This window comes from Pleurodeles waltl, chromosome 9, assembly GCF_031143425.1.
Source record: "Pleurodeles waltl isolate 20211129_DDA chromosome 9, aPleWal1.hap1.20221129, whole genome shotgun sequence".
NCBI lineage: Eukaryota > Metazoa > Chordata > Amphibia > Caudata > Salamandridae > Pleurodeles > Pleurodeles waltl.
In genome coordinates, this window is record NC_090448.1 from 12,973,593 (window position 1) to 12,993,899 (window position 20,307).

A 20,307-nucleotide genomic window follows, 5' to 3' on the forward strand; every position below is an offset into this window, starting at 1 on the left:
GCCCCCTCCACTGTCCAGAAATACACTCTTCTTTCTTCCCTCAGTTCATTCGCAAGGTCAATTCTCTACTCCCTGAACCCCTGTACCCCTGCACCCCTACTCTCTACATTACACCAATGCCTGACTCTTTCCTCTGCCTGTCCTTGTCTCAGTCCACACTCACCTGCTGGTCCCTTCTAATCTCTGGCACATCCACCCTGGGGTAACATGGCCTCCCTCTCCCTGACTCTTTCCTCTGCCTGTCCTTGTCTCAGTCCACACTCACCTGCTGGTCCCTTCTAATCTCTGGCACATACACCTTGGGGTAACAAGGCCTCCCTCTCCCTGACTCCTTCCTCTGCCTGTCCTTGTCTCAGTCCACACTCACCCGCTGGTCCCTTCTAATCTCTGGCACATCCACCGTGGGGTAACAAGGCCTCCCTCTCCCTGACTCCTTCCTTTGCCTGTCCTTGTCTCAGTCCACTCACCTGCTGGTCCCTTCTAATCTCTGGCACATCCACCGTGGGGTAACAAGGACTCCCTCTCCCTGACTCTTTCCTCTGACTGTCCTTGTCTCAGTCCACACTCACCTGCTGGTCCCTTCTAATCTCTGGCACATCCACCGTGGGGTAACAAGGCCTCCCTCTCCCTGACTCCTTCCTCTGACTGTCCTTGTCTCAGTCCACACTCACCCGCTGGTCCCTTCTAATCTCTGGCACATCCACCGTGGGGTAACAAGGCCTCCCTCTCCCTGACTCCTTCCTTTGCCTGTCCTTGTCTCAGTCCACACTCACCCGCTGGTCCCTTCTGATCTGTAGCACATACACCTCGGGGTAACAAGGCCTCTTTCCCTGACTCCTTCCTCTGCCTGTCCTTGTCTCAGTCAACACTCACCCGCTGGTCCCTTCTAATCTGTAGCACATCCACCTTGGGGTAACAAGGCCTCTCTCTCTGACTCTTTCCTCTGACTGTCCTTGTCTCAGTCCACACTAACCTGCTGGTCCTTCTAATCTCTGGCACATACACCTTGGGGTAACAAGGCCTCTCTCTCCCTGACTGCCCCACCCTTCACAGCACTGATGCCCAGGGCTCCTTACACACATTTATTCAGCAAATTACACTTTTTTACTTCCCACTTGAACACTCCCCACATTTACCTACTCACTATACCTCCATAGAAAATTTACTTTGGTTAACAACTTTGCCAATTTAGATGCTCTTTTCATGGTCTCTGCCCAGCATCCTGTATCTTTCGTTTCCACGTGGAAAGTGCTTCAATGTCCTTTGGATCCTGGTCCACACCATAACATAAAATAAATTACATACAGAACTCCAAGATCCTCGCCTGCTGAGTTTTCTTTCGGAACCCCTATCCAATCTTGCGTACACAAAGTGTGACTCTAGACTTGTCACCCTCTTCCGTTCCTATATCCCAGGGCACAATGTCAGCCTTCTTGAGATTCCTCTCCTTTGTTTTGTGCAACTCTGACTCACGGACATTGTCAATTCTCAGTACTGCTTGCGGATAATCCGGTCCTCCTGCACATCCGCCATTACGTTTTGGGCACACTGTTGAGGAGTAAAGCAGTTTGTGAGCCTGGTGGCTCCCCACAGAGCCGGACACTACTTCCTCAGAGTGGCCACCAGCAGGTATTGCTCAGCAAGTTCCTAACCAGGGCACCCCACTCGCTGATACTCACCCGCGTGTGCTGTGGTATAACCCGTCCCTATGAGACAGCTGTGAATACTTCACAGAAGTCTATTTAGCCAACATCTACTACTCCACCGGGGGTCAGTTCTCGGCCCACTGTCTACTTGTGTTTCTCATAATCTCCTGTGTTTGGGGTCAGGCTAGCATCCCTGTTGCGAATATGTGTAATTTCAACATTTTTTTAGAAGGTGAGCTGGTCACAACCTCTGAAGTAATGTAACACATGAGCACTTAAGGCAGGTTGGGATACAATCAATAAATCAATCAATCAAGGATTTGTAATGCACAGGAAATCACCTGCAAGCATCTGAAGGTGCTAGAGTCCCTAGCTGCTTCAAGGTGAACTGCGCATCCGAATAGCCAGGTCTTGAGGCCTTTCCTGAATTGTTGGAGTGATGACGCAGTCCTGAGGTGCCGGGGAACGGCGCTCCAAGCTTTGGCTGCCAGGTGAGGGAAGGAGTGTCTACTATGGTCCCTTGGCAGATCCAGTAGGTGTCTGCGAGGAAGAGGGAGGTGGATTCCAGGTGTCTGGTTGGTTGGTGGAAGGTCAGGCGTTTGTCGATGTATGCTGCTCCTTCACTGTGCAGGGCTTTGTATGTGTGGGTCAGCATCTTGAACTGGCATCTCTTCTGAATTGGGAGCCAGCGTAGTTTCTGTAAGTTGGGGGTGATGTGGGTCCGTCTGGGGAGGTCGAGGATGAGTCCTGCCACTGAGTTTTGTATGGTCTGTAGTCTCTTCAGGACGCGTGCGTTGATTCCTATGTAGAGTGTGTTCCCGTAGTCCAGCCTGCTGGTGCCAAGGGCCAGCGTGACGGTCTTTCTGCTGTTAACTGGCGCCACCTGAAGTGCTTGCAGAGCATGCGTAGGAAGTGGAAGGACTAAGGACCCATTTCTCGATCTGTGACGGTAGCAGGTGCCTGATTCTGCCAGCACTGCCAGCCCTGATGGAGAACTTATTCTCTTCGCACTGGCCGCCCAGACGGAGGGGTTTTCCGCTTTCGTCTGGTCCACTTTGGGAGTGATGATTGGCTTCGGCACTGTGTCCGGAGCCCTGGGTAGGGTCAGCCCAATTGGATTAGACCCGGTCTGAAGTGCACATAAGTTGTTGCCGCTACACACTGTCGGTATTGTTTGCTAAGCATTTCCCCCGGTGCCTACGGTGTTAGCGAAGTATCGGTTTTCCTTTCGTATTTCTCTCTCCTACGGTCCTGAGGAGGCCCGCAACTAATAGGGGCCGAAACGCATTGACCTTTTGTATTGGAGGAGCTGCTTGAATTTTTTACAATACCTATAAGAATTTTAGAACACTTCTGGTATAAGAAATGGACAGAAGTATCTACCTGATGTGTTCCGTGTTGCAACCATCTCTCCTATGTGGATTGCCTTGTAGATTGAAGATCACGAATACATCTTTGTGGATTGTAAGAATGATTGGAGTAAAATCACAATGAACTGAAATTGTTCAAGAACTTTGCTTGTCTGCGTTGTATATCATGTGTTCAATGTTGTTTTAAGCAGACCAATGTTTATATTTTGGATGCTTAATTATTTAACTCTAGACTCCTGCATTATCTGTATGTGGCATAATTAAACTAGTTTAGGAAAAGGATTGCTTATTATCAGTGACTAATTAAAGTATTAACTGTTGCATGAAGGGTAATATTATCTTTCCCTACTATCAACCACTCTTTTTTCATAAAACTCTATTCACCCAGGTCTATTGAGGTCACTAGGGTAAGCCCCCTTTTGTACTTACATAACAGGGTGTGGAAGCCGGCGGATGAGACTGCGTTTACCTGTTTGCTCAATGGCTTTCCCTTTCTCTATCGTATGTTATATTTGCATTAAAGTTACATAAAACGAAAAGATATTATATGTAATTTAACATTTAAGGGATGTGCAGGACCATTCAATGCAGAAGCAGCAGGTTGGGATTGGTTTGTTGGACACGCTCTCGCCATCCCAGCCAATCCCACAAGGGGGTGGGCACATTTTTGCGTCTAGCCTTATGTCAAATACCTATTGAGTCTAACACATTGGTACGTAGAGTGGGCTTTGGGTCGGCTCATTGCTTATCATCCACTGGCTTTCTAACAAATCTCATTAGCTAGCTTCTTAGTCAATGACTTCTCTTCCTCTTCCTGGGCGTGTCCCTTTCCATGGCCAGACCTTATTTTGCGTCCTTCCGGTTGGATGGCATGTATCCTTCCACAACTCACACCAGAACTATTTTTTTCTTTTCTTTAAGCACTTCATGGGAGTGCATGTATTTTCTAGTTTTCTTCCCTGTGTGCTGCTTTCCCCTTACATGCTCGTCTGTGTTTTCATCTCAGCTCTTTTTATATTTTTGTAAGTTTCAACTAGAGAGTAGTCTTGATTTTCTTTAATCTCCTGTTATCCACATGATGCATAAAAGTCCAGGCCTTGACACACAAAGGCATCATTTATGTCCCTGGCAGTGAAGCAGCGTGGAGCGCTCAGTCAGGCTGCATCTGAGGCAGGTGGTGTACTTAGAGAGACTGGAAAGTTGTCACTTCTTCCAGAGTCCCTTGCATCTGCTCCCGGCGGCTGCAGAGTGCCACACTGTCAGAGCATTTGTTCCAGTTCAGATTCACATAGAAATGAAATGGCAAGCATTAGCCTCTGAATTCTGGCGCTCCCTTAGCTAGGTTTATGTTCTTTTAAGCACCTACAACTAGTCCTCCGTTTTAACCTTAAGCCAGGCCACGTGCAACAGACTTTTAAAATTGTGCTTGAAATCTGAAAAACAAACCTTGCTCTTCCTTTTGCTGTGTTTGCTTTTCTCTCACTATTTTTCTTTCACTTTTTCTTCTATGATTTATGGCATTTTCATTAGAAAGGTGAGACCTATTGGCTTTGCTAATGTTTGTTTGTTCTATCAATGATGTTTTTCAAGTCTCATAGTTTTTGTTCTTTGCAAGGTTAAAAATGTTCCCAGTTTACCTTCCCCCCAAGGGAAGTTCTTTTCACATTTCGAGTCCATTTTCACTCAGTCATTTTCACTTTAGTGGAACTCGGTCGAACTAGAAGATATTTGCCGAATATTTCTCTGCGGGCTTCGCTGTCACAAGGTTTTCAAATAATGACATATGTTTGCAAATGTTTTCTCTGGAACTTTACCTTTTACAGCGTTGTTCTCTGCACACTGGTATTGCGCAGGAAAATACCCCTGTCTTATTTTGTGAAGTGTATCCCATGCAGAACTCTCATTAGATGCGCAACATATATTGATGAAAAGAATTATTTTTACGCATAATTAGCACATCTCGAAACTTTGCAGCCCTAGCAAAGTGCTGACATTTTCCATAAAACACTGTGAACGTTGCAAAAAAAACTCCATGAAACTGCACAGTTCATTCAGAGGCTATGAGCAGTCAGACATTTTCCTAACAAGTGGTGCCCAAGGAGTGGCCTTCTGGACAGGATTCCATGCGCCACGTGTGCAACGTTCGAGCTGGTACTCACCCTCTCGTGAGTACTCACCCTCTCGCGAGAGCTGCCCTATAGGGCCATTTAGGGCCCCTTCCACGGATAAGATAAGCTGGGGTCTACATAGGGTCACTATCACATTGAATATGATACATAGATATTACATTTTTGTACATATTTACTCTGCCTAGGGGCCAATAACACTTGCCCTGCTGAGAGAGGGACAAACTGGTTTGTGTAATTTAAAGATGGCTGACAGGGAGCTGACATCCAGTAGGCAATGTTACATTTCATGTGCTCCAAGCTGCTATAAGTGGCTGTGTAGTGCTCAGTCTCTGGGGAGTGGGGACACCCCTGCCTTGCCCATTCCATCCACACCACGCCCCTCCTTTACTCAGCAGCAAGAGAGCTGCAGGGTGTGTTTTAAGTTACTTTGGGGCTCATGCAAATATGGAAGAGAGACTTGATATATATCTATTCTCTGTCCATCTGCTGGCACCTGTCCTCTCATGTCATGTTTTCTACTTTACAATTAATACCTGGAGAATGTGATGGAAACCTTGTGAGGAGGAAATGTGAACTGAATGAGAGAGAGTCAAGATGTGCAGTTCACACTTGATGGTGTCATCGTTCTAATATCTGTTGGACACTATGACAGCAATGAGGGGCCACCAGTGACTACCGCCAGCGAGCCCCCGACTGGCTTTGTGGAAATCCCAGCTTTAACAAGATTTGTCCTGTGGATATTAAACACGAAGGATCCACTTTTCCAATACTGGATCAGACAAATGACTAGTGGTTCGTGATTTTCAGAGTCTGTTAGCCCAGTGACTTATGGCGTTGTAGGCCAGTATTCTCAGTATGTGCCAGAGACCACCAACATCCTTCATAGCAGGAGTACCGAACCAGTGGTTTGCTCCAGAATACAGCTGGCCTAAGTTCTTCACTACATGTGCACCTCGTCTCTCTCGCCCCTGCAGCCATTTCTTCTCCCACTTGCAGGTCTCTGGGAGGTTTTGTCCCCTTCTACCTCTCAGAATACTTTCTCTTCTCTGTGCATGCCTGTGTCGGACCGTCCCGCACTATTCCTTTGTATGCAAGTATCTGGACTCTCCTATGGCACAATTTACAAAGCATTCTCTCCACTTAACCCGGGCTTATGTGCAGAGACTGATTACCCACAAGTAAATTCCTCATACTGGTTTTCAGAATCAGGAGTCTTGGATTCCTTTGTGAAGAAAAAACATTTGTGAACGTGGATATGGATATGCCACTGAATGGGTGAATTCGTTTTTAGGTCTTGGCTCTGGACGCTGCGCACGTGCAGTCTCGAACCGAGACACGCTGTATCTACTTTGCAGGCTTACACGTTAGGAGCCCTGGTGTTTTTATTAGTGACGAGTATCGTTTCTGCATGCTCCTGAAGGTACTTTTTTCCTCTCTTTTTTGTCACTCCTATTTCCCTGTCTTTGCTGATGTTGCTTTTTGAAAACTTGTCACCCACTCTGTGCCGCCCCTCGGCTGCTGTGAGGTGTGCTGCGTGTGCAGGTGCAAGATGCCTCCGGTGGTCGCTCTCCCCCCAAGGCAGCCTCATCTAGAACAGATATTGAATTTTGACTCAATATGTTATTTAAGTATCAGCAAGTTTTAAAGTAAAAGGCTACTCCATTTAATGTTTACATTGTTGCCTTTTCCTTATTGCATTGTTACATATTGCAAACGTCTCTGTTGCTGAACACATTGGTAAATCTGAAAACTAAGATAAGTCCACTTAAGGCCACATTTCAGCGTTTTCACACCTAAATCGGACAACCTGTACAGTGGAAATAATTGTCTCCAGGGAAACAAGCATTGGCAAAGTCAATAGGTCTCAGCAATCTAAGAGCTATAGGCGTTGGCAATGAAAATGCATTTGTGTACGGCTCCGGGGCTGCCTTTATTGATATACACAGATGCATTAACATTGCCAATGCCTATGGCTCTCAGATTGTCGAGACCTATTGGCTTTGCCAATGCTTGTTTCTCAAATGTAGTGTATGAGTGTGTATGTCGGGATATTCCCAGTCCCAGCAGTAGGAGAACACATGCAAGCTCAGATGTTTGGGGTGTGTTTCTGCCACTGGCATGTATACTTCCTCCCTAGAAGCCCACGCAGAGTTACACTTGCCAAAGGCAGGAATGAGTGCATTACAGAAGTGAGTATGTGTAGGGAACACCCCATAATGAACTGAGGTGAAGGGAAAGAGGTTCTCGGTGGGAAAAAAATGTCATGTGTGAATGCATCACATTGGGTTTCAGGCAGAATTATCCATGGACGTCAATTAAACAAAATGCCAGGGCAGCAGAAGTGACATCACATGCCCTTTGACCTCCACTTTCACTCACACAGACATGCTTACACATACACACTTAAACACAATCTCTCTCACATAAACACGCTGTCATACACAAGCCCGCACACAACATACATTTAAAAGCATGTTTCACTTACCTCAGCTGCCATGGAAGGGATAGTCCAGCTAATTGACTCAATTTTTATCACACTAATAGTGAATAATATTATTTATTATACAGTAATTTGTCACTATAAGTGTGATAAAAAATGGACAGAAAACAAAGAGAGCAGAGCCCGAACTGAAGGACGAGCTGCCCCTATGTTCCTGGCACTGAATTTGCCACCTCTGAGGCAGGGGTCGCAAAGGCAGTGCCAGGGTTAGCAAAGGCAGTGCTGGGGGGTCACAAAGGCAATGCCAGGGTTAGCAAAGGCAGTGCCAGGGTTAGCAAAGGCAATGCAAGGGTTAGCAAAGGCAGCGCCAGGGTTAGCAAAGGCAGTGCTGGGGGGTCACAAAGGCAATGCCAGGGTTAGCTAAGGCAATGCCGGGGGTCACAAAGGCAGGGTTAGCAAAGGCAGTGGCAGGGGTCACAAAGACAATGCCAAAGGGTTAGCAAATGCAGTGCCAAGGTTAGCAAAGGCCGTGCCAGGGGGACACAAAGGCAGTGCCAAGGTTAGCAAAGGCAGTGCCAGGGTTAGCAAAGGCAGTGCCAGGGTTAGGAAAGGCAGTGCCAGGGTTAGGAAAGGCAGTGCCAGGGTTAGGAAAGGCCGTGCCAGGGGGACACAAAGGCCATGCCAGGGTTGGCAAAGGGCATGCTAGGGGTCGCATCTGCGAATCCTGGCAGCCCCTGAATGACGTCCATGGAATTATCTGGCTGGTAGATCATCCACAACCTGAACTGTTCACATTTACACACTGATAGACCCAGACCTCACCCAAATGCAGCCAAAGAATAAAATAGACACTGAGGTGTGAGTTTAAGCTGTGCAGGTCTTACCAGCCTGCTGAGAGTCCAATAAAAACAAAGAGTGACTGACAGCTGTAAGCACACTGAAGTAGCACGCCCTCCCCTGGGGGCCTTCCACTCACTCTTCCGGGAGGAGGTAGGGGTCCAGCGCCGGCGGGAGTGGGGGGCGCATGCCGCTCAGGGCCACCACATGCTCAAAGGTGATGTCCGTCTGCGTGGCCGTGTCCACCAGCTGCGCGTCCGGCGAGGGCCCCAACATCTTACTGCGCGGGCTCCGGCGCAGGACCTGGACCACGATGGGCTCCTTGGCGCTCTTAAAGGCTTCCACGGCCTGGTCGTGCGTCGCTCGGGACAGATCTTTCCCATTTACCTGCGGGGAGAGTGAATGAGGCACGTCAGACTGTCCTGGATCATGGACTGACATACAAACAACATGAGATGCGAACCCTGGGGCACTGCTCCAAGAGACATCTCTGCTAAACTGGGCACAGGTCGCAAAAACAGAAGTGGGGGAACCAACCAAGTTAGGCAGTGTGCAAGTGACATCATGACGTGTGACATCGCACGTGGCATCACAGGAACTGCCATGACAACCCATGACCTCGCAGGAAGTGACATCACAAGAAGTGACATCAGATCGCAAAACCTCACACACATGTTTAGCAGGTCTATCATGAGTACATGTGAGCACATTACAATATTTAACAAATTAGATTTTGTGTCGGGTTGTGCCAAAAAAGTGATCCTACCTCAACACAAAATCTGGGCTGTATACATTTATTTTTTAAAGCCCTGCCACAAAGAAACTGGCAACAAGGAGAAACATGGCAGTAAATCTGTTATGCTTAATTGGTTGCAAAGCTTGTATTTCAAAATATCTCATGGGGTTAAGACACCTGCTGCAGAAATCTTTGTGTGCCAACCAAATCTCAGGGAATAATTACAACGGTGAGAGTTGGGAAGATCTGTGCCTCGTCTAGTTTAAGTTTTGAATCAAAGCGGCATTGCGGGTTAATATGTCTCCTAGAAAAGCACATCATGTAACACGCAGACGGCAGACTTTTATTTTATATAGACAGGTAAGGGGTCACTGCTATTGAGGCAAAGAGCCTTTTGTTACTTGCAGTTCATAAATTGTAATCGTAGTAATATAGCACGGGAGCAATGGACATGTAATTCCTACACCTTCTAACCTTCAGTGTCTCAAGTAACACATCCTTTACCTTGATTTATACACACATGAACGTGAGACATCAATTGTTGACAGTGCATCACCCTCAGCAAAATTCAAAAAGTCCTATATAACTCAATTTTAAGTCTTCTCTTTATTCTTCTTATCTTTCTTTAAGATAACCCAGACATCATAGTAAAAGACAGCCACAGCCAACACGTTTCGTCCATAAAAGGACTTCTTCAGGGCCATAAATTCAATGTATATTAAGCATTCATATTCTTATTCATATTGCGAACAGAACATCCAGTGCATTGCATATCACGACCTTACATCCTGACATGAACGGCAATGTAGTCGACCCATTCCTTACTCCTGCATCGGGAGTGTCATGAACGTGTGATTTAAGCGCTCTGACACCCGGCATTGGGGGGAGTGGCGCTATTGCGCTATAAAAGAAATAAAACAAAATAGTGATATTTTTATTTGTGCATATGCTGGGACAGAACAGCACATCTGACTTTGTTACACTGCATGCATACCTCATATATGGGGACTGAAGAAAGCCGAAGCAGCCTCTCTTGAGCACCTGTACAGTGATGAGCTGGGTGCCTTTGTTTCTCCTCCATTGCATTTGCATCTAGGTGTGAGGCTCCTGATAGCTTCCAGTCCAGATACTCAACCACGAGGAGGCCTGATGGCCCCTTATATTCAGCCTTTGTTTAAGGGTCAGTTCAAATGTAATATAACAAAGCCCCCTCCCCACTAATACAAGTTGCTGCTCCGAATGAAAGAAAACAATGAGCAGGCACTGCTGAATGTGTCTCAGCGTCTGAAAATTACACCAGGGCAAGTCTAGCATATCTATGTGGGGCCCAAGCTCTTGGCAGGGTAGACAACATCCTTCCTGTGGAAAGAGTGGGTAGATGCCCTCTGCCAGGGTGTACCCTCAACCTGTGCCCTGCTCATAAATGACTCACTGAAAACTTGAATATCAATGGAAATTCAGTTCTATTGAAACCTTTTCAGATGACAAAGTGTTCAAAAGATTATACACAGTGAGTCTTATTGTGCAAACCAAGTGAGCAATTTTTGTTGACCAGAGACCTTGTGAAAGGGTGGGGGTGAGAGAGCAGCTGCATGTAAGAGCTTGTTGCAAACGACAGCCCCATGTAAGAGCTTGTTGCAAATGGCAGCTTGTTGCAAACGGCAGCCGCGTGTAAGAGCTTGTTGCAAACGGCACCCGCGTGTAAGAGCTTGTTGCAAACGGCAGCCGCGTGTAAGAGCTTGTTGCAAACGACAGCCCCATGTAAGAGCTTGTTGCAAATGGCAGCCGCATGTAAGAGCTTGTTGCAAATGGCAGCTTGTTGCAAACGGCAGCCGCGTGTAAGAGCTTGTTGCAAACGGCACCCGCGTGTAAGAGCTTGTTGCAAACGGCAGCCGCGTGTAAGAGCTTGTTGCAAACGGCAGCCGCGTGTAAGAGCTTGTTGCAAACGGCAGCCGCGTGTAAGAGCTTGTTGCAAATGGCAGCCGCATGTAAGAGCTTGTTGCAAATGGCAGCCGCGTGTAGGAGCTTGTTGCAAATGGCAGCTGCGTGTAAGAGCTTGTTGCAAATGGCAGTCGCGTGTAGGAGCTTGTTGCAAATGGCACCCGCGTGTAAGAGCTTGTTGCAAATGGCAGCCGCGTGTAGGAGCTTGTTGCAAACGGCAGCCGCGTGTAAGAGCTTGTTGCAAATGGCAGCCGTGTGTAAGAGCTTGTTGCAAACGGCACCCGCTTGTAAGAGCTTGTTGCAAATGGCAGCCGCGTGTAAGAGCTTGTTGCAAATGGCAGCTGCGTGTAAGAGCTTGTTGCAAATGGCAGCCGCGTGTAGGAGCTTGTTGCAAATGGCACCCGCGTGTAAGAGCTTGTTGCAAATGGCAGCCGCGTGTAGGAGCTTGTTGCAAATGGCAGCTAGGTGTAAGAGCTTGTTGCAAATGGCAGCCGCATGTAAGAGCTTGTTGCAAATGGCAGCCGCGTGTAGGAGCTTGTTGCAAATGGCAGCTGCGTGTAAGAGCTTGTTGCAAATGGCAGCTGCGTGTAGGAGCTTGTTGCAAATGGCACCCGCGTGTAAGAGCTTGTTGCAAATGGCAGCCGCGTGTAGGAGCTTGTTGCAAATGGCAGCCGCATGTATGAGCTTGTTGCAACTGGCACCCGCATGTAAGAGCTTGTTGCAAATGGCAGCCGCGTGTAAGAGCGGGTTGCAAACGGCACCCGCGTGTAAGAGCTGGTTGCAAACGGCAGCCGCGTGTAAGAGCTTGTTGCAAACGGCAGCTGCGTGTAAGAGCTTGTTGCAAATGGCAGCCGCCTGTAGGAGCTTGTTGCAAATGGCACCCGCGTGTAAGAGCTTGTTGCAAATGGCAGCTGCGTGTAAGAGCTGGTTGCAAATGGCAGCCGCGTGTAAGAGCTTGTTGCAAATGGCAGCAGCGTGTAAGAGCTTGTTGCAAATGGCACCCGCGTGTAAGAGCTTGTTGCAAATGGCAGCCGCGTGTAAGAGCTGGTTGCAAATGGCAGCCGCGTGTAGGAGCTTGTTGCAAATGGCACCCGCGTGTAAGAGCTTGTTGCAAATGGCAGCCGCGTGTAAGAGCTTGTTGCAAATGGCACCCGCGTGTAAGAGCTTGTTGCAAATGGCAGCCGCGTGTAGGAGCTTGTTGCAAATGGCAGCTGCGTGTAGGAGCTTGTTGCAAATGGCAGCTGCGTGTAGGAGCTTGTTGCAAATGGCAGCCACCGGACCCTAAAAAAAACCAGTGAAACTAGATTAATGTATTTCAAGGACTGCAAAGGATAAGGGGCAAAGGGGAAGCGGGATGGGTGTGGGGGGGGCAGATATTTGCACTAGGGAAGCAGCGCACCAGAGAGAGTAAGAAAAGACTAGCACTCTCATGGAACATATCTGCTGCGGTGTGTTTACGTAGTACATATGGCAGCACGTGGGGGGCAGCACATGGGGGAGAGAATGAGAAAACACGTGCACACCTGTGAAGGGCACAAAGGATATGAGAAAAGTAGTTCTCTAAATGTGAGCAGTGGGAGGATACAAGTCAGCCATTCAAAGTATGGTAAAGAGGCCATGCTCCAGGGGAGGGTCAAACGCACAAAAATTAAGGCAAGCTAGCGAATAAGAGGCGAGCAAAGAGGAGTGACAGTAAAGCCAAACAATGGTAAGCAATGGTCGAGCTCTGAGCCCACTGTAAGTTTTTGTTTGGACAGCAGCGCCCAGAGCCATTGTAATTATACAATTCTGAGGCTGCATTGCTTTCCGTACATAAATGGTTTTACCAGGTTTGACAAATAATCCATCATTTGCTGCAAAATCTGTAGATTTTAACAAAAAGAATTGTTTCTAGTTCAAAAGAATCAAAAGTTATTAAAATTGCGGCGACCTGTGTCGCCGTACAGTGGAAGTCCTAAGCAAAGGGTGACTGGTCGTATTCAGTTGCCTCTTTCTCTATTTATATTTTAAACAGGCACTAATGAGGTGAAACCTTGTTCCAGACAGTGTTAACATGTGACAAAAAGACAGAAGTATGAAGGGATCCCATCACAAATTGTGCAGCATTAGGTGGCATAATTTGCCTTTTCTTGCCACATAATTTAGTCATCCTTGGCGGCCACTTTGGTCCTCCTGCTGCTTTATTCCAGCCATTCCTGGCAATACCCTGGCACCCACAGGCAGCTCAAAGCCTCAAGACCGGTAACCGCTAGTTCTCTCCTACCCGCAGCTAAACGCTACCAGGTGGCAAGACCTAATAAAAATGAGGTAAGTCCCACAACAAGCGCCTTATGCCCGCCCAAATGTCCCATCCCTAGATTACATACCTGTGCTTGCCTCTGCCACATTCAGTAACCGCCCAAAGGAGGATTGTGCGTTGAGACTGGGTTTCTAGGCACTACCAGTTGGTGGAAAGAACGCGGGAAAGAACCTCAAGTGCCCACATTTCTTCAAGTGAGGAGCGGGAAGGGAATTCACCAATGGAAAACACTCTTCCAAGTGACGACACAAATGTACAATAAAATAAACATGGTGCCAGGCTTTGAACCTATCCCGAGGCCTTTAATAAACTCTGGTCTAGACATTAAAGAGCGTCGCAGGGTCCGGGCTGACGGGTGTTCACCCCTGAAATCTTCGAAAGTCACGATGTCCTCTTCACCTTTGTGACCCCCCCCCAACATTAGTACAACTGCAAACACCACAGGGGACCCCCGAGCACATGTGGACCTTAGCTAGTCAGTTACTTCTGGCGAGTGGGGCTGAAGGTCACCTCCTGCGGTCTGGCACCAGCAGACAACATTCAACACGTATCAAATACATACCACATACATGTCAGAACTACCACCAGTACTCACCACGTATGACTTGCTTATCTCAGAATAACATACATACAAAACACGTGTTAGAATTATCACCAGTCCACAACACATATCACTTACCAATCTCAACAAAAACATATATACAACATGCATGTGTTAAAATTACCACCAGCACACATCATTTATCACTTGCTCGTTACAGGAACAACACACATACAATATACATGTGTCAGAATCACCACCATACACAACACATATCACTTACCAATCTCGACAAAAACATATATACAACATGCATGTGTTAAAATTACCACCAGTACTAATCACCGGGAAAAATAAACATACAACTCAGAATTTCCACCAGCACACAACATCTATCACTTGCTTGTCACAGAAACAACATACAGACAATATACATGTGTCAGAATCACCACCATACACAAAACATATCATCTACTCACCTCCGGATCAAAAGTACACAGCATCTATAACGTGTCCACCTCAGAAACAACATACATAACAACACTGATGTCTTAGACGTTTTGCCAGTTCACAACGCACATCACTTAACCATCTCAAGAGAAACTACTATACAACATACATGTGTTAAAATTACCACCACTACACAACACGTATCACTTGCCCATCACGGAAGCAATATACATACAAGATACATGAGTTAGAATTACCACCAGTACACAACACGTATCACAGGGACAATATACATACAACATACGTGTCAGAATTAGCAGCAGTACACAACACGTATCACTTGACCATCTCGGTAACAACATACATACAACACACATGTTAGAACTACCGCCAGTACAGAGCACGTTACTTGTCCAACTTACAACAACATTCATACAGTAAGTGTGTTAGAAACTCCTCCAGTACACAACACATACCATCTCAGGCTCTGGGCACACGAGGAGGCGGGCCGGTGAAGAACAGTGTCCACCCAATGGCTTGAATTGACACATTCTATTCCATGAATTTGTGATCGACCACGTTCAGGCTGGAGCCCGAGGTTAGGGTCGCAAGCATGCTTGGGGCAAGTCACATGACATAATTAAGTGGGTGACAGGTGATTACATATAAACCTCCCAGGAAGCTCTGGGTCCTGTGGTTACATCTTGGCTTCTCTGAAACAAAACACAGGTAGGTTGAGGCAGAGGCGGTCGGGCCAATCAGGTGATGCGCGGACAGTCCGGGCCAGGTATGAGGCTGACTCCACCCCAACTCCGCCAGCCCCTTGGGTGAACTAAGGAGTACAGTACAGGTCAGCAGGCACATCAAGGCAAACAATGCAACGTGGACCCCCAGCACGTGCATGGAACAGTTACACCTGCCAGTTCATTGTATGTTGTATGACGTGTGTTCATGTAGCGCACATCCTCGCCCCCCCTGTGGTGCATCACTGTCAGCCCGTCGCAGTGACCCCTCTATGAGCACCTCAGTGTGGGAGGGGCCACCAGCACCTGGGCACGTACTCTCCAGTGGTGCACTTCTTGGCCCCCACGTGACCTCTGACCTGGGGAGAGAGGGCCACGCGGATGTTCCATGAACACTTTGAAGTTGTCTGACTTCCAGTGAGGTGGGACTTTTGGGGGCAGACCCGCGCTGTGCCCTCCGAAGAGACCTTTGTTGTGTCCTCATCTCCCCCCCCCCCAACACCCCAGTGGTCCGAGTGAGTGGATTCTCGTGGGGACAGGGTTATCTGCTCTAGTAAGGACTGGGACGAGGACTCGAGGCACCTGGGGGTAATGAATGAGCATAGCTATTACTAGAAGTGATAATAAGCACACTGTGCTCGAAGTAGTGCTTTCAGGCAGTCTAGGAGCCTCCTAGCACTACAAGCAACTGATCACTGCACTTTATTCACCGTCTCCTGTACATCACGTAGGATTAAGCCATCTGCTGTTGGCACCCGGAGTCCGTCTGTTGCTGGGTTTGCAGCCAGTGCGCGCGCCTCAGTGTGGAGCCAGGACCTGGGGCTGGCACGAGGCAGGGTGCCCTGGTATAGGACATAATTAAACCACCACCATCCCTGGCACCGCCGAGGAGCGGATTACAGGATAACTGCTAATTGTATCATAAACCCCGCAGTGAAAATCCACCCATTTACAGGGTGAAGCTCCTTGAGGGATTGAGGGATTATCAGAGGCGCTTTGCTATTTACACATGGCCGACGATTTACACGGGGGGGAGTCAGTGCTCTGTGACTGCACGTGGACCTGGAACCCAGCGCCTTGAGTCAGTGTTCTGTGAGTGCACATGGAACCGTGGCATTCAGTCAGTGCTCTGTGAGTGCGCATGGGCCCAGTGAGCCAGGGCCTTGAGTCAGTGCTCTGTGAGTGCACATGGACCCAGGGCCTTGAGTCAGTGCTCTGTGAGTGCACATGGACCCAGGGAGCCAGGGCCTTGAGTCACTGCTCTGTGAGTGCACATGGACCCAGGGCCTTGAGTCAGTGCTCCGTGAGTGTGCATGGACCCAGGGAGCCAGGGCCTTGAGTCAGTGCTCTGTGAGTGCACATGGATCCAGGGCCTTGAGTCGGTGCTCAGTGAGTGCACATGGACCCAGTGAGCCGGGGGAGGGGCCTTGAGTCAGTGCTCTGTGAGTGCACATGGAGCCAGGGCCTTGAGTCAGTGCTCTGTGAGTGCACATGGAGCCAGGGCTTTGAGTCAGTGCTCTGTGAGTGCACATGGACCCAGGGCCTTGAGTCGGTGCTCAGTGAGTGTACATGGACCCAGTGAGCCGGGGGAGGGGCCTTGAGTCAGTGCTCTGTGAGTGCACATGGACCCAGGGCCTTGAGTCAGTGCTCTGTGAGTGCACATGGACCCAGGGAGCCAGGGCCTTGAGTCAGTGCTCTGTGAGTGCACATGGACCCAGGGCCTTGAGTCGGTGCTCAGTGAGTGCACATGGACTCAGTGAGCCGGGGGAGGGGCCTTGAGTCAGTGCTCTGTAAGTGCACATGGACCCAGGGCCTTGAGTCAGTGCTCTGTGAGTGCACATGGAGCCGGGGCCTTGAGTCAGTGCTCTGTGAGTGTGCATGGACCCAGGGAGCCAGGGCCTTGAGTCAGTGCTCTGTGAGTGCACATGGACCCAGGGCCTTGAGTCGGTGCTCAGTGAGTGCACATGGACCCAGTGAGCCGGGGGAGGGGCCTTGAGTCAGTGCTCTGTGAGTGCACATGGACCCAGGGCCTTGAGTCAGTGCTCTGTGAGTGCTCATGGATCCAGGGCCTTGAGTCAGTGCTCTGTGAGTGCACATGGACCCAGGGCCTTGAGTCAGTGCTCTGTGAGTGCGCATGGATCCAGGGCCTTGAGTCAGTGATCTGTAAGTGCACATGGATCCAGGGAGCCGGGGCCTTGAGTCAGTGCTCTGTGAGTGCACATGGGCCCAGGGCCTTGAGTCAGTGCTCTGTGAGTGCGCATGGATCCAGGGCCTTGAGTCAGTGCTCTGTGAGTGCACATGGACCCAGGACCTTGAGTCAGTGCTCTGTGAGTGCGCATGGACCCGGGGAGCCGGGGGGGGGGGGCTTGAGTCAGTGCTCTGTGAGTGCACATGGGCCCAGGGCCTCAAGTCAGTGCTCTGTGAGTGCACATGGACCCGGGGCCTTGAGTCAGTGCTCTGTGAGTGCGCAGGGGCCCAGGGCCTTGAGTCAGTGCTCTGTGAGTGCGCATGGACCCGGGGAGCCGGGGGGGGGGGCTTGAGTCAGTGCTCTGTGAGTGCACATGGGCCCAGGGCCTTGAGTCAGTGTTCTGTGAGTGCACATGGACCCAGGGCCTTGAGTCAGTGCTCTGTGAGTGCACATGGACCCAGGGCCTTGAGTCAGTGCTCTGTGAGTGCACATGGACCCAGGGAGCCAGGGCCTTGAGTCAGTGCTCTGTGAGTGCACATGGACCCAGGGCCTTGAGTCGGTGCTCAGTGAGTGCACATGGACTCAGTGAGCCGGGAGAGGGGCCTTGAGTCAGTGCTCTGTGAGTGCACATGGACCCAGGGCCTTGAGTCAGTGCTCTGTGAGTGCACATGGAGCCGGGGCCTTGAGTCAGTGCTCTGTGAGTGTGCATGGACCCAGGGAGCCAGGGCCTTGAGTCAGTGCTCTGTGAGTGCACATGGACCCAGGGCCTTGAGTCGGTGCTCAGTGAGTGCACATGGACCCAGTGAGCCGGGGGAGGGGCCTTGAGTCAGTGCTCTGTGAGTGCACATGGACCCAGGGCCTTGAGTCAGTGCTCTGTGAGTGCGCATGGATCCAGGGCCTTGAGTCAGTGCTCTGTGAGTGCACATGGACCCAGGGCCTTGAGTCAGTGCTCTGTGAGTGCGCATGGATCCAGGGCCTTGAGTCAGTGATCTGTAAGTGCACATGGATCCAGGGAGCCGGGGCATTGAGTCAGTGCTCTGTGAGTGCGCATGGACACAGGAACCCAGGGCCTTGAGTCAGTGCTCTGTGAGTGCGCATGGATCCAGGGCCTTGAGTCAGTGCTCTGTGAGTGCACATGGACCCAGGGCCTTGAGTCAGTGCTCTGTGAGTGCGCATGGACCCGGGGAGCCAGGGGGGGGGGCTTGAGTCAGTGCTCTGTGAGTGCACATGGGCCCAGGGCCTTGAGTCAGTGCTCTGTGAGTGCGCATGGATCCAGGGCCTTGAGTCAGTGCTCTGTGAGTGCACATGGACCCAGGACCTTGAGTCAGTGCTCTGTGAGTGCGCATGGACCCGGGGAGCAGGGGGGGGGGGCTTGAGTCAGTGCTCTGTGAGTGCACATGGGCCCAGGGCCTCAAGTCAGTGCTCTGTGAGTGCACATGGACCCGGGGCCTTGAGTCAGTGCTCTGTGAGTGCGCAGGGGCCCAGGGCCTTGAGTCAGTGCTCTGTGAGTGCGCATGGACCCGGGGAGCCGGGGGGGGGGGGGCCTTGAGTCAGTGCTCTGTGAGTGCACATGGGCCCAGGGCCTTGAGTCAGTGTTCTGTGAGTGCACATGGACCCAGGGCCTTGAGTCAGTGCTCTGTGAGTGCACATGGACCCAGTGAGCCGGGGGAGGGGCCTTGAGATAGTGCTCTGTGAGTGCACATGGACCCAGGGCCTTGAGTCAGTGCTCTGTGAGTGCACATGGAGCCGGGCCTTGAGTCAGTGCTCTGAGAGTGCACATGGATCCAGGGCCTTGAGTCAGTGCTCTGTGAGTGCACATGGACCTAGGGAGTCGGGGATTTGAGTCACTGCTCTGTGAGTGCACATGGACCCAGGGCCTTGAGTCAGTGCTCCGTGAGTGTGCATGGACCCAGGGAGCCAGGGCCTTGAGTCAGTGCTCTGTGAGTGCACATGGACCCAGGGCCTTGAGTCAGTGCTCAGTGAGTGCACATGGACCCAGTGAGCCGGGGGAGGGGCCTTGAGTCAGTGCTCTGTGAGTGCACATGGACCCGGGCCTTGAGTCAGTGCTCTGTGAGTGCACATGGACCCAGGGAGCCGGGGATTTGAGTCAGTGCTCTGTAAGTGCACATGGACACAGGGAGCCGGGGCCTTGATTTACTGATCTGTTAGTGCACATGGACCCAGGGCCTTGAGTCAGTGCTCAGTGAGTGCACATGGACCCAGGGAGCCAGGGCCTTGAGTCACTGCTCTGTGAGTGCACATGGACCCAGTGAGCCGGGGGAGGGGCCTTGAGTCAGTGCTCTGTGAGTGCACATGGACCCAGGGCCTTGAGTCAGTGCTCTGTGAGTGCACATGGATCCAGGGCCTTGAGTCAGTGCTCTGTCAGTGCACATGGACCCAGTGAGCCAGGGGAGGGGCCTTGAGTCAGTGCTCTGTGAGTGCGCATGGACCCAGGGCCTTGATTCAGTGCTCTGTGAGTGCACATGGAGCCGGGACCTTGAGTCAGTGCTCTGAGAGTGCACATGGATCCAGGGCCTTGAGTCAGTGCTCTGTGAGTGCACATGGACCCAGGGAGCCGGGGATTTGAGTCAGTGCTCTGTGAGTGCACATGGACACAGGGAGCCGGGGCCTTGAGTTACTGATCTGTTAGTGCACATGGAGGCGGGGCCTTGAGTCAGTGCTCTGTGAGTGCACATGGACCCAGGGAGCCAGGGCCTTGAGTCAGTGCTCTGTGAGTGCACATGGACCCAGGGCCTTGAGTCAGTGCTCCGTGAGTGTGCATGGACCCAGGGAGCCAGGGCCTTGAGTCAGTGGTCTGTGAGTGCACATGGACCCAGGGCCTTGAGTCGGTGCTCAGTGAGTGCACATGGACCCAGTGAGCCGGGGGAGGGGCCTTGAGTCAGTGCTCTGTGAGTGCACATGGACCCAGGGCCTTGAGTCAGTGCTCTGTGAGTGCACATGGATCCAGGACCTTGAGTCAGTGCTCT

General features: G+C 50.4%; 1 protein-coding gene across 3 annotated transcripts in view; it reads right to left on the reverse strand.

Moving 5' to 3' along the window:
• Window positions 1-20,307, reverse strand: part of PDZRN3 (PDZ domain containing ring finger 3) — a 508,900-nt gene that overhangs the window by 35,529 nt on the left and 453,064 nt on the right. For all 3 annotated transcript variants that reach the window (XM_069206113.1, XM_069206112.1, XM_069206114.1), the window contains one exon: window positions 8,562-8,809. In XM_069206113.1, the coding sequence (XP_069062214.1) occupies window positions 8,562-8,809 (248 nt within the window). The remainder of the gene's footprint in view (window positions 1-8,561; window positions 8,810-20,307) is intronic.